General features: G+C 33.6%; 1 protein-coding gene across 1 annotated transcript in view; it reads right to left on the bottom strand.

The window, feature by feature from the left end:
• Window positions 1-12,937, bottom strand: part of LOC114332814 (tetraspanin-1) — a 31,290-nt gene extending 18,353 nt beyond the window's left edge. The window contains exon 1 of the mRNA XM_028282593.2: window positions 12,554-12,937. Coding sequence (XP_028138394.1) covers window positions 12,554-12,616 — 63 coding nt within the window. The 5' untranslated portion in view covers window positions 12,617-12,937. The remainder of the gene's footprint in view (window positions 1-12,553) is intronic.
• Between the last annotated feature and the right edge of the window lie 459 nt (window positions 12,938-13,396).

Genomic DNA, 13,396 nt, shown 5'->3' on the forward strand with positions numbered 1-13,396 from the left:
AACATTTTCAATTTCTTTGCAACACGAAAATGCAGCAGCTGCATAATACTCTGGTTAAATCGGAGAGTGCAGGAAGAGTCTATACCGGTTTCGGAGGTTTTCCCCCTCATCAGTAGTCCCATATCCTCATCTCTCCGATTTCCCCTGGTATCATACTTCGGGCCTTTCCGAATTGCAAAGAACGAAATGTCACGGATGTACTAGAGCCATCTACCGAAAAAAAAGTAAGTTATCAATCGAAGTAGCACAGAAAACGAAAATAAATATCGTTTCCATACCACCAGATTGACAACAGGTGGAATACTTTCTTTGCATTTTATTATGCAGCTGCTGCATTTTCGTGTTGCAAAAAATTGAAAATGTTTATACATTTTAATTAATTTACTCTTTTGTTGAGTACTAAGGAATCTTTCTTGTTGGAACTGTGACCACGCTGAGCAGATGGGTTGTGAAATATTTAAAATTCTCTCATCTTAATTTCCTCGGCATCCTATCCTGTATGATTTATAAATTTTGAAAATCTCAGGATGTGTAACCAAAGAAAGTATTCCACCTGTTATCAATCTCTGGTGGTATAGAGACGATATTTATTGTCGTTTTCTGTGCTACTTCGATTGATAACTTACTTTGTTCTATAATTTTTAATTTTAATTAAAACATTATACGTTAAAATAAAATTATTTAGGGATTAAAATAAAAAGGACTTAGACAAGGTGACCCTCGATCAACTGAGTTATTTAATCTAGTTTTGGAAACAACTGTAAGGAACAGCAGAATAGAAACACAATAAACGATCTACCGTAACGAGCATCAATGCATGGCCTACGCTGACAACCTTACACTGCTAGCAAAAACTAATACCGAATTAAAGAAAATCATGAGAAGATTAGTCAGAGAGGCAAAAAAATTCGGCCTAGAAATAAATGAAGAAAAGACGAAGTATATGGTGCTAGGCAACACAGAAAGAGAACCTGAAGAAATGCTAAAGTTAACAGCGTTCGATGGAAAAGAATATAAATTTAAACGAGTAAAGCAGGTTACATATCTAGGTGACATAATAGATGAAAAAGGACACGAGCAAAATGAACTAAAGCACAGGATAGCTAAAGGTAACCGAAAGGTCGGCAGTTTAAAAAAATTATTAAAGTCAAACTACGTATCAAGAAAGACGAAAATCAGAATATACCAAACTGTAATAAGAGCAACAGTCACCTAGGGATGTGAGACATGGGTACTAAACAAAACAGAAGAAGAAATAATAGAGAGGTGGGAACGCAAGGTACTGAGGACTATTATTTTTGGGGGGAAAATACGACAGACAGTTAGCAAATAAGAACTAATCAAGAATTAAGGAAGCTTTACAAGGAACCAAGTATAACAAGATACACATCTATATTATATTCTGCAAAAACACTATATAACCATCTCCCGCTACAACTTAAATCTGCAACATCTTTCCCCAAGTTCCGTAAAATGACAAAAGCCTATCTATCTGAAAGACCATATTATTCAGTAGCCTTATGTATAATACCCCAGGCTGTGGGTGAAAAATAGGTCGATTTCAGGATAGAATTCAGGAATTTTTGAAACCTATCATGTGTTGTAAAGGACGATGCCAGGAATAACTTCTACTAAAATGTAACCAAAAATATTTTGCGCTTTTTTTTAAAAACGCAAAAACCTACAATTTGAGCTATGATAAGTTTAATTTCGTTTATTGGTTATTGCAAAACAGCCTGCGAAAGGTCCAAAATGGCCGTTTTTTACAATTGCATTATTTAGTGTACAAATAATTTTTTTATTTTTTAAAGCTTTGAAATGAAGATCTTTTAATTCCAAACATAAAAAAATTGTAAAGCCAGATTAACGAATTTGTTGCTTATATATTAAACAAATACAGTGGTAAATAGACTGTATATTATAATGGTAATATTATTAAATTGTTTTCTGTCAAAATGTAATACAAGTTACGTAAAAACTTTCCGAGCGCGCGGATTTGAAGCGAGCCGGGCGATTTGCAAAATTCGGCCGCTCGCAAAAGCACCGATTTTAAAAATAATTTTTAATAATTAAATGTAATTATATTTTATAATAATTTTTATTTTAAGATAATATAAGTCTTTCTTTAGTCAATGACTGTAAAATAATTTCTTAATTTTTATAAATAAAGGCACTACGATTTAAGAAAAAAAAAACAATTTGCAGAAAATTTTTATTTTTTTATAAATCTTCGTTTCGTCTTCATCAACAATAATCTGTAAGTTAGAAACTCAAAGGATGTACAGGGCCGCTTCAGCTCTAAATGTTTATAACGAAATTTGCCCCCTTATTTTCAAACCCGACATTTAGCCCGGCTTCAGTTGGTCGTAGAAATTTTTTATTTTTTTATAAATCTTCATTTCATCTTCAGGAACAATAATCTGTAAGTCCAAACTCATAGGATGTCCAGGGCCGCTTCAGCTCTAAATGTTTATAACGAAATTTGCCCCCTTATTTTCAAACCCAAAAATTAGAGGTTTAAAAATGTTTTACGCATTTATTTACATCAGAATATGAAAATTTAACTCTTTAGACGGAGATTGGATGTTTTACCAACTCTCTTTTTTTTTTCAAAAAGTTATAGCCTTCGACATTTGACCTCTTGGGATAAACAATTTATAATATCTAAGCAACAAATTCGTTAATCTGGTTTTACAAATTTTTTTGTGTTTGGAATTGAAAGATCTTCATTTTAAAGCTTTAAAAAATAAAAAAAAATATTTGTACAATAAATAATGTAATTGTAAAAAACGGCCATTTTGGACCTTTCGCAGGCTGTTTTGCAATAACTAATAAACGAACTTAAACTTACCATAGCTCAAACTGTAGGTGTTTTAATTTACTACAACTTTCAATCAATATCCTAAGCTGCAAAATTAAAAATCTTTAAAAATTGCAAATTTAACAAATGAAAATAGCAATAGAAAAAAAGCGCACAATATTTTTGGTTACATTTTAGTAGAAGTTATTCCTGGCATCGTCCTTTACAACACCTGATAGGTTTCAAAAATTCCTGAATTATATCACGTGTTTTCACCCACAGCCTGGGGTATAAGTAGAAAATTTTGACCTATATTTGATTGTCATATATGCAGCAGCTTAACTTATTAAATTTCTTAAGGTAGATTATGCAATTTGAAATTTTGTTAAATTTTGCAATAGATTGTTATTGTTTTTTGTTTCACTTCATTATTTTTTATTTATATTGACGATTTATATAATTTTAGTAAATTATTAGTTTATTGTTTTTATTTATGACTCTTGTAATCTTTTTCTATAAAATTGTTAAATTTTCCATGACAATAAAGCATATTTCTATTCTATTCTATTCTAAGTATTTTTGGAAAATTTAAACGCAGAATGAAAGGTTACATCATTACTCATTACCGAGGGCCGAAAGTCTCTTAGAATAACCAGTTTGTTTTGAATAAGATATTTGAAATTAAAAATCACACTAATTTTTTTTTCACCCCTGTAACATATTAAAATAAAGATTATAAAAGTTTTCACAGACTTTCGGTACTCGGTAATAATGACTGCGTTCACCAGATGCAAACACATTCACAAATGTTTGCGCTTTGATTCTAAACTTGTTGACAGCGAACTGAACGGATGGTTGTTTAGGTTAAAATTTGACATTTTGCTTGCTTGGTTTGAACGTAACCTAAAATAAATTTTCTCAATAAATACGTTTTTGAATTTATTTTTTTTATTAAAGGAAAAAAGAAAATTTATTTAATAGATAATAACGTAGCAGAATGTCTTCAGTAGCCTTTATTTTATATATAAAACCCTTATCAATATATTTTACAATATATACAATTTAAATTCCCGTCATATTTCAACACGTTTGCAAAGTTCAACTTAAATATCTTATGTTTGCAAAAATGGCGACCGCTTTCCAAACATGTTTGACGTTAGCAAGTCGTTCAGAACCATAAAGCGCAAACTGATTGCCAACGTTTGCATCTGGTGAACGCGCCCAATGTAATCATTCATTATGCGTTTAAATTTTTCAAAAATACTTAGGTATGTCTCAGAATTCAAAATAAATGAATGCGTTAGGACCGAAATTTTGAGCTTACGCCCTTAAGTAATTAGTAAAGCGGTAATGATGAGTTTCATTTGGGGTGCTAAATAGGGGGAGATTTTCACAATGTTTTTACCAAAAATTTAACTGTATTTTGAGCGTAACTCGCTTAGTTTTAATGCTAAAAACTTTTATAAAAATATGATTTTTCGACCAAAAAGTGACTTTTCACGTTGAAATAATATTCGATTTGGAATTTAATGAATAAGAACAACTTTACATGGGCTACAACTTTGATTTTACTGGGTCGATAGGTTTCACTTTTTTTATAAGCTACGTACATTTTTGCTAAGAATATTTTTTTCGAACAAATATTTACTTTTTGAGTTATTTGTGAACAGCTGCCTGAAAACGTGTTTGTTTTTGTTCGGTAAACAAAAACAGTAAACATTTCCACTCATAAATAACTCAAAAAGTATTGACGACTACTTCGGTGGTGACACTGGAAATTACACGGTATCGCCGTACATATTAAATATGAAATTTTCATGTTTATTTACCGGGCTATAAACATAACACACATAGGTTTTTGTTACATATGTCGCATTTAGTAATTTTTTAAAGGAGGCCCCATTTCCCATTCTGCAAGGGGGGGCGACGGAGTTTGTTACGCCACTGCAAACCTATACAGGATGTTTGGTAAAGAATGGGCCATACCTTAACCTTAGATTCCTGAGCATAAACTAAGTTGATTTAAGCTAACTTACCTTAGTACGAAAGTTGATAATAACCGAAATACAGGGTGTCAAAGTTAAACTTTAATTTTATTTATTCTTGAATATTTTCTGACAGACATGGGATAATACGAAATTTGGTAAGCAGGGGTTTTTGGCATGAGAAATCTAAATTTTCCACCAAAAATGATGTATTACCCAGAGGGCGCCACATACGTCTTTCAGCGCTCATTTAATACGTTCAATTTTTTTTCTCCCACTCTACATACTTTTTGAATCAAAATTTTTATTCTCCTAATATTTTTTTAATATTTTAAATATGCGATCCAACATAATTTTGCATAATATCATTGTAGTTAGACCCGAAAAATAAACTTGAAACCATAATAATTGTTCCAGTTCTCATATTTTTGTCATTGCACATATCGTAAATTACATTGCAATCGTAAATTACATTTAAAGAAATTTGCGATATATTTTTGTAGATTTTTATGGTTTTAAGTTATTTTTCGGGTGTAACTACAATGATATTATGCAAAAAATGATATTGCCTCGCAGATTTAAAATGTGTTTATTATTAGAAATAGTAGATAATAAAAGGTACAAATAATAGTAAACAAACTATTTATTTTAACCGAAAAACCGTAATATTACAATATACAAAGAAATTAAGATACGTGTTTCTACAACGAGATATTCTTCTAGACTACTGTATCGAACGCAGAACTAACACTAACGTACAGTTCTGGCATTCACATCCCTTGTAACATGTGCAATTTTAGGTAAAAGTTTATCGCCCTAATGCATTCGGAGAATTGGCCCAGCCATGAAGAGAGACCCCACATGTGTATTCTAACACTTAACAAAAATAATAAAGTTGAATTCCAACATCCCCTCGCAACTAAAATTATTTTTGAATTAGTCAAACAGACCCCCTTTACTACTTAAGTACTCTAACTTAACCCTATTCAGCGGTTTAGTCAACATATCGGCTATCATATCCTCGGTAGGACAATACCTAAAGTTAACAACCCCTTTTTCTATATAACTAATTCCGGCTCTAAACCCACAAATTCGTTTATAACCTGTTTTAAGCAAATTGCTTCCTGACATCCTTCAGCCAATCCTATGTACTCTGCTTCAGTTGATGATAGAGACACGCAATTCTGTTTTCTACATCCCCAATTTATAGGCGAACCCCGTAATAAAAATATATACCCGCTATTTGATTTTCCGTTCCCCTTGTCTTCTGCCCAGTCAGCGTCTGCATAGCCGTATAATGCACTATCTGTCCCTTCTTGTCCTAAATTAAGCTTTTTATATTTACTTTTCTTTAAATATCTTAACACCCTCTTTGCTTCGTTCCAATCTACTTCATTTGGATTTTTATTCTGTTGGCTTAGTATGGTGACGCTTGCCAATATATCCGGTCTAGTATTTACCGCAATGTATAATAAACCATCAATCAGTTGTTGATATATTTCACTGTTTTTCACCGGCTTTTCTCTGCTAGGCTTATAGTATCCAACATCCAGCGGTATATTGAACTCTTTTCCATCTTTCATCATAAACTTGTTCAGCAATTTGTCAATATAACTGGCCTGATTTAAACTACATATCCCTTTATCGCACATTTCAATCTTCATACCTAAATAATCTTGTAATAATCCCAAACTCCTTATATAAAAATTACATTTTAGTTTCTCTTCAAATATATCAATTATTTCCTGTGAATCCTTTGCTGCTATTAAAATGTCATCCACGTATATAAGTACGTAAACCCTTTCATGATTTATTACCTTGATATATAAATATATATCAATATTGCTTTTACAAAAAATTTTCCGTAATGACGTGATTTTCTCTTGCATAGCTTGCTTCCCTTTTTCACTATCACTTCTTTCAAGCGCTTCTTTAAAGTTTCTTGGTTCTTCTTCTTGGAATTTTGTCAACTTTGCTACGTAGCGCTCAGGTGGGATACCTTTATTTATTCTGCTAGATCTACGATCACCTGAATTCTCTATATCGAGATCTGTATCTAATTGATAGTTAGAATCACCGTCATCGTCATGGGATTCTTCCCAACTTAAGCTCTCATACGTGTTAGATGTGTCCGTAGAATTTTCTATTTCCTCCGTGTTTTCAAAATTTGCAACCTCTCTGTCTTCTACGTCGTTTGGCTCTATTTTTTCCCGTTCCATCATGGACCCAATGGATATTTCCTCACTTTTTGCCTCCTTTTTCTCGACGCATATATTTCTCTTGGAAAACACCACACTACGGCTAATTGTAATACGTTCTGTATCTACATTTAACAATCTATACGCTTTTGATTCATCAGAGTAACCTACAAATATCAGTGACTCACCTTTTGGATCAAATTTATCCTTCATTTTTTCTTTGGGAATGTGGCTATAAACCGTAGACCCAAATATTTGCAAATTCGACACATTCGGTGTTACTTTATGCCACAATTCATAGGGCGTTTTTTCTTTCGACTTAGTAGGTAATCGATTTTGCAAATAATTGGCTGTCACTATCGCTTCCCCCCAAAATTTCTTTGCTAAACCCGCATCGATTAACATGCACCTAGCCATTTCAACTAGAGATCGATTCTTTCTTTCTGCAACCCCGTTTTGTTCTGGAGAGTACCCCGCTGTATATTGAATTTTTATACCTTTACCCTTTAAAAATTCCCTTAAATTATTATTTACGTACTCGCCACCCCTATCCGACCTAATTACTTTTGGAACCCTACCTAACTGATTACTCGCAAATTCTATAAACTCTTTTATACATTTTACCGCTTCATTTTTATGATTTAATAAATATATAGTTGTATATCTAGAAAAATCATCAATTAAAGTCAAAATATAACGTTTACCCCCTGGAGTAACAGTCTTCATGGGCCCGCAAATATCCGAATGTAATAAGTCAAGAATATTAAATGTATTGCTATGAGAAAATTTTGGAAAACTCTTACGTAAAATTTTACCTTTCATACAGCATTCACAAGTTTCCCTAATCCTACAGTCTGTCATATCAATCCCGACTGCCATTTTCTTTTCCATTAAGTGTTTGACTGCATCCATGTCCCTGTGTCCAAACCGTCTATGCCATGCATGTTGACAGTTGCTGGAGTGCTCCACAGCACTCAATCCATGGTCCACAGTTGAAAGCTTGTATAAGTCCGGTGAAGGCACCGCACTCGCGACGACTTTTCCCTGTAAAGCGATTTTACACTCGTTTTTATCGAATTGCACATTATGTCCCGCACTTGTTAGCTTTTTCACCGAAAGCAGATTTGAGTCTAATCCCGGCACATACAACACTTCGTCGATTTTTAAATTTTCCACTCCCGATCCAGTCACGCACTCAATAAGTCCTGTTCCTATACCCTGAACCTCGGAGTATTGCCCTTTCTCCGCCAAACTTACAACACCTTTTCTGCTACCGTCAAATTGGGTATAGAATCCTTTGTAATTAACCATGTGGCTCGAAGCTCCTGAGTCCACATACCACGAAGCAGAATCCCTTTTTCCGTCCCTTGAGCTATAATTGACCATAAAACATGCATCATCAGTACCTTCAGTGACTTTATTGGCCTTTTCCTTCTTAAACGCTTTGTACTTAAAGCAATCTCGTTTAAAATGGCCCTTACGGTTACAAAAATAACACTGCCTTGCTTCTGCCCTTGGAGTACCATTATTTTTGTTACCCTCGTATACTGACTTCATCACCGACTCCTCCTGATTTCTTCCCAAAGCTCCCTGACGTCTCCTGTACTCATCTATTAATTTACTCGTAACAAATTCTAGAGTAAATTCATTCGATGGCCTACTTTCCAGCGCTGTAATCAAAAAACTGTATGAGTCTGGAAGACTTCCCAGCAAAATTCCTGCTGAGAACCTGTCCTTAATTTCTTCCCCTAAGGCGGCCAGTTTATTCAACGATTCTAGGAATAAACTAATGTGTGCTTCCATATCACCATTCTCCTCTAGCGATAGCCTACAGATTTGCTTTAACAAAAACACCATACTAGACAAACTTGATTTCTGATGATACTCCCTTAGCGCTATCCACGCATCGCGCGCGAATTCCCTGTTCCGGATATGCACTAATTGATTAACGTCAACAAGTAAGGCTATAGTTGACAAAGCCTTATCATTTTGTTTTTTCCAAGAACTGCTTCGATCTGCTTCTAATGGTAACTCACTCGAAACTATTTCCCATAGATCAGCATTGATGAGTAACATTTTCACTAAATAACTCCAAGATTGATAGTTCTTGCCGTTCAACTTTTCGACGTTATATTTCGCACTCTCCGCCATTATGTATTCGGTTAACAGGAAAATTTCGCGACTGTACACTTTTAATTATTATCTTAATACAGGTGAGCTAACAACGTAACTGAGCCCAGAACCTATTAGAAATAGTAGATAATAAAATGTACAAATAATAGTAAACAAACTATTTATTTTAACCGAAAAACCGTAATATTACAATATACAAAGAAATTAAGATACGTGTTTCTACAACGAGATATTCTTCTAGACTACTGTATCGAACGCAGAACTAACACTAACATACAGTTCTGGCATTCACATCCCTTGTAACATGTGCAATTTTAGGTAAAAGTTTATCGCCCTAATGCATTCGGAGAATTGGCCCAGCCATGAAGAGAGACCCCACATGTGTATTCTAACACTTAACAAAAATAATAAAGTTGAATTCCAACATTTATCTCTAAAACGGTTGAGTTTAGCGAGATGAATGTAGTATATATGTTACAGTTTAAGTTGATTATCCAGTTGGAGTTGACTCCAACTAGTTGGAGTCAACTCTAACGGCTGCTTTCAGTAAAAGTTGATTATAAATATAAAATGAAGATTTATATTCAACATTTACTAGTAAAAGTAGACTCCAACTAGGAAAAGTATACTCTTCCCAATGCCATCTAGTAAAAGTTGATTCTGATTCACACAAACAGCCGATTCTAGAAATTAAATGTTACTGAATATGTTCAAATTAGTCTAGCCTGTATCGTCGCCCCCGTTAGGTAAATTACTCCGATTCGAATTTTTTGCACAAACTTACTCAAAAAGAGGTCCTTATAACAAATCTACTGGGTGCCAAGCAGACCTTAATCGATAAATTGTTTAAACAATTTTTTTAGACAAATTTACAAAAATAATTTTTTCACTTCGAACAATTTTTTTTAGATCATTTGGGTTATTCTGAGCAAAAATAGTTATTTTCCTAACAAGTGCAGAAAGTCATACTTTTCCGCACGCGACTGCAGTTTGCCGAACGACGCGAAGCGGGAGTTCGGCAAGCAGTCGAGTGCGGAAAAGAGACTTTCTGCAAGCGTTAGGAACAATATTTTTTCTACGAGTCCTTAAAAAAGTAACACGCGTGCGGAAAAGTAAAACTTTCTAAACTAAAATGCGTTCGCGAAAGTAGACATTTTTGCACGCTCGTAGAAAAAAGGTATTTTGTGATTTTTCTCTAAAATTGATTGTTGTCGAGTTATACGCGATTTAAAATTTGAAAAATGCGAAAATAGCGATTTTCAAGGCTTAATAACTCGGTTAAAATCCATTATTATGAAAGTTGGAAAGTGACCAAATCAAAGTTTATAGCCCCCTCTATAAGATCCAGCAGAAATTTTTGTCAATATTTTATTACTAAGCTTTATCTTTAATTATTAACAATGAGCGCTAAGTGCGTATTAGGCGGTCGTAAATGGTGGGTGCTAAAGAGATGCACCATTCCAGCCGTCCAATGGTGAATCTCACTCGCACTCACATTGACGGCCGCCTCAATACACGGTTAGCGCTCATTGTTGATAATTAAAAATAATATCTTATTAATGAAATAATGACAAAAATTTCTACAGGGTCTTATAGAGGTAGCTTTAATCTTTAATTTTTTTTAGTTTCTGACTTTCATAATATATAATATCGTATGGCATTTTTGCCTTTCGGACAGTTCCGGCGCCAATTACATCTTTAACCCTGTTTCAAGTAACTAGTGTCGATGTACACTAGCCCAGGGGGACCGACGGTTTAACGTGCTCTCCGAGGCACGGTGAGACGGCTCGTGTCATTATTGGAAATGATAATGGTTTGTCTTTAGCAGGGCTCGAACCCACGTGCATTTTTGTATGAGGCCAGCGATTATGCCGTTACTCCACGGCCGTTCGCTCGACTTTCACAATAATTATCTTTAACCGAGTTATTAAACCTTGAAAATGGTTATTTTGGCGTTTTTCAAATTTTAAGTCGCTAATAACTCGACAACAGTCAATTTTAGAGAAAAAAAGGCCCAAAGGATCTAAAAAAAAATTTGTACGAAGTGAAAAAAATTATTTTTGCGAATTTGTTTAAAATTATTGTTTATCGCCAAACGTCACTAAAATCATTCATTATTGTACTCATTTGCCCTCATTTTCGGCAGTATTGTACTCATTTGCCCTCACTTTGTTGTATTGAAAGAAGAATGTTACTTTACCTGCCGCGATAATTAATCAAATTAACAGAGATTGAATGTAAGTGGTCAATGGCAGCAATCGATTATTTATTTGAGTGAAATTAAAATTTATTTACTTTAATTATTAAAAATAGTTTACAAAATTTATCTTATTATTAATAAAATTTATGTCAAAAAGTAAAATTCTGTAGTGTTTCGCAATTGTATTCATACAAAATAAATCAAGACTTTATAGATTTAGTAATTAGGTAGGTATACAATATTGATAACTATCGATTAAACATCAAAACCGGCCATCATGCAAAAGTCATCTGTCATTACTGTCATTACTCTCATTCGAATTTTTTATTTCGTCTAAAATTAAAAAAAATTCCTCAAAGTTGTAAGTAAGTGTTAATGTTTTTTATGATTGACGATACAATTTTGTACGCACCACCTCAATACTCTTTATCGAACGCGTCTGTTCCTCTGCTCGTAATATCAGACTCGTTCGATAAAGAGTCACTTTACTGACTGACTTTACTGAAATTGGTTAAACAATTTTTCGACCGCGGTACCGCGTGACACCCTATGTATTTGTTATAAGGATTGTTATACGGATGTATTTCTTTGAGTAAGTTTCTGCAAAAAATCGAATCGGAATAATTTACCTAACGGGGGCGACGTTACAGACTATACTAATAAGTAGTTGAAACGGTCAAAACAAAGAAACGCACACTCATCAAAAATGCACTTGAGATTCTCGTATAATCAACATTTACTGAATTGATCCAGGAAGAGTCAACTCCAACTAGTAAAAGTTGATTTAAATTTTTAAAATCAACTTTTACTGCTCGTTTCAGTTGGAGTTGACTCCAACTAGTTGGAGTCAACTCTAACTGAGAATCAACTTGAACTGTAACATATATACCTTTTTTAAGTAAAAATATTAATAGAATAAAAGTTTTGATTCAAAAAGTATGTAGAGTGGGTAATAAAAAAAATTTAGCCTTCTAAATAAGCGCTGAAAGGCGTATGTGGCGCCCTCTGGGTAATACATCATTTTGGTGGCGAATTTAGATTTCTCGTCCCAAAAATCCCCCTCTTACCAAATTTTGTGTTATTATCCCATGCCTGTTAGGAAATATTCATGAATAAATAAAATAAAAGTTTAATTTTAACACCCAGTATTTCGGTTATTATCAACTTTCGGTTACTATCAAACACCCTGTATATACCTACCTATGTAAATATAGATTTTAATAAAAAAAATACTTACCAATAACAGAAAATTAAAAAAAGCTAAAAGAATTTTACTGCCAACCAGGGATAAAACAGCCATTTTTCTTCGATTATCTTCACCGATATCGTCCACAAAACCTCCCCGAAACAATGCACCGACTATTTCCACTACATTCGTCCACCTTTCTACCGAGAAAAACAACGCGTATTGCAGTCAATGAATCAAACGGATTAAAGTGATTAAATGACACATATCTTTATTAACGTATCGCCCTAAGTTTATTGTCGTTATTAATGGGACTAATTCGTCATTTATTAGTAAGTCGAATCAGAAGTGGTTCATAACAACGAGGAGACACTTGCACTTGCATCCTGGACTTTCCCAGCGATGTACCTACTTCACTCAAGATTTCCTGTCTTTCTCCAGACGTCTCTAAATACTCTGGGCTAATTAGCAAAATACAAGGAAAAGTTATTTACCAGTAATTTTATTGCTGGAATCGAGTCTTATTATTGTATGTATTAATAATATAGGTATACAAAGTCCGCAGATAGTGTGCTACTTTTTTTATAAACAAAATGGCGCCCGAAAATCGTGTTTTTCAAAAACACTCAAATAAAAATTCACTGCAATTAAATTCTGCATAGAGACGTGTTTTTTCCGATTTACTTCAACGAAAACTTTCCCCGGAAAAAGCGGGTTTTTCCAACAAGATCTTTAATTTTCAACTAAAATTTTAGATAAGTAATTGTTAATCAATAATTAAATAACTTGGTAATCTAAAAGCCCTTTTCATATAGATTATAATTCCAGAAGCCGATGGAAATTGAATGAACAGTTTAGCAACAATTGAATTGTTAATAAAAAATTTACGGTCGC

Source organism: Diabrotica virgifera, chromosome 8 (assembly GCF_917563875.1).
Source record: "Diabrotica virgifera virgifera chromosome 8, PGI_DIABVI_V3a".
NCBI lineage: Eukaryota > Metazoa > Arthropoda > Insecta > Coleoptera > Chrysomelidae > Diabrotica > Diabrotica virgifera.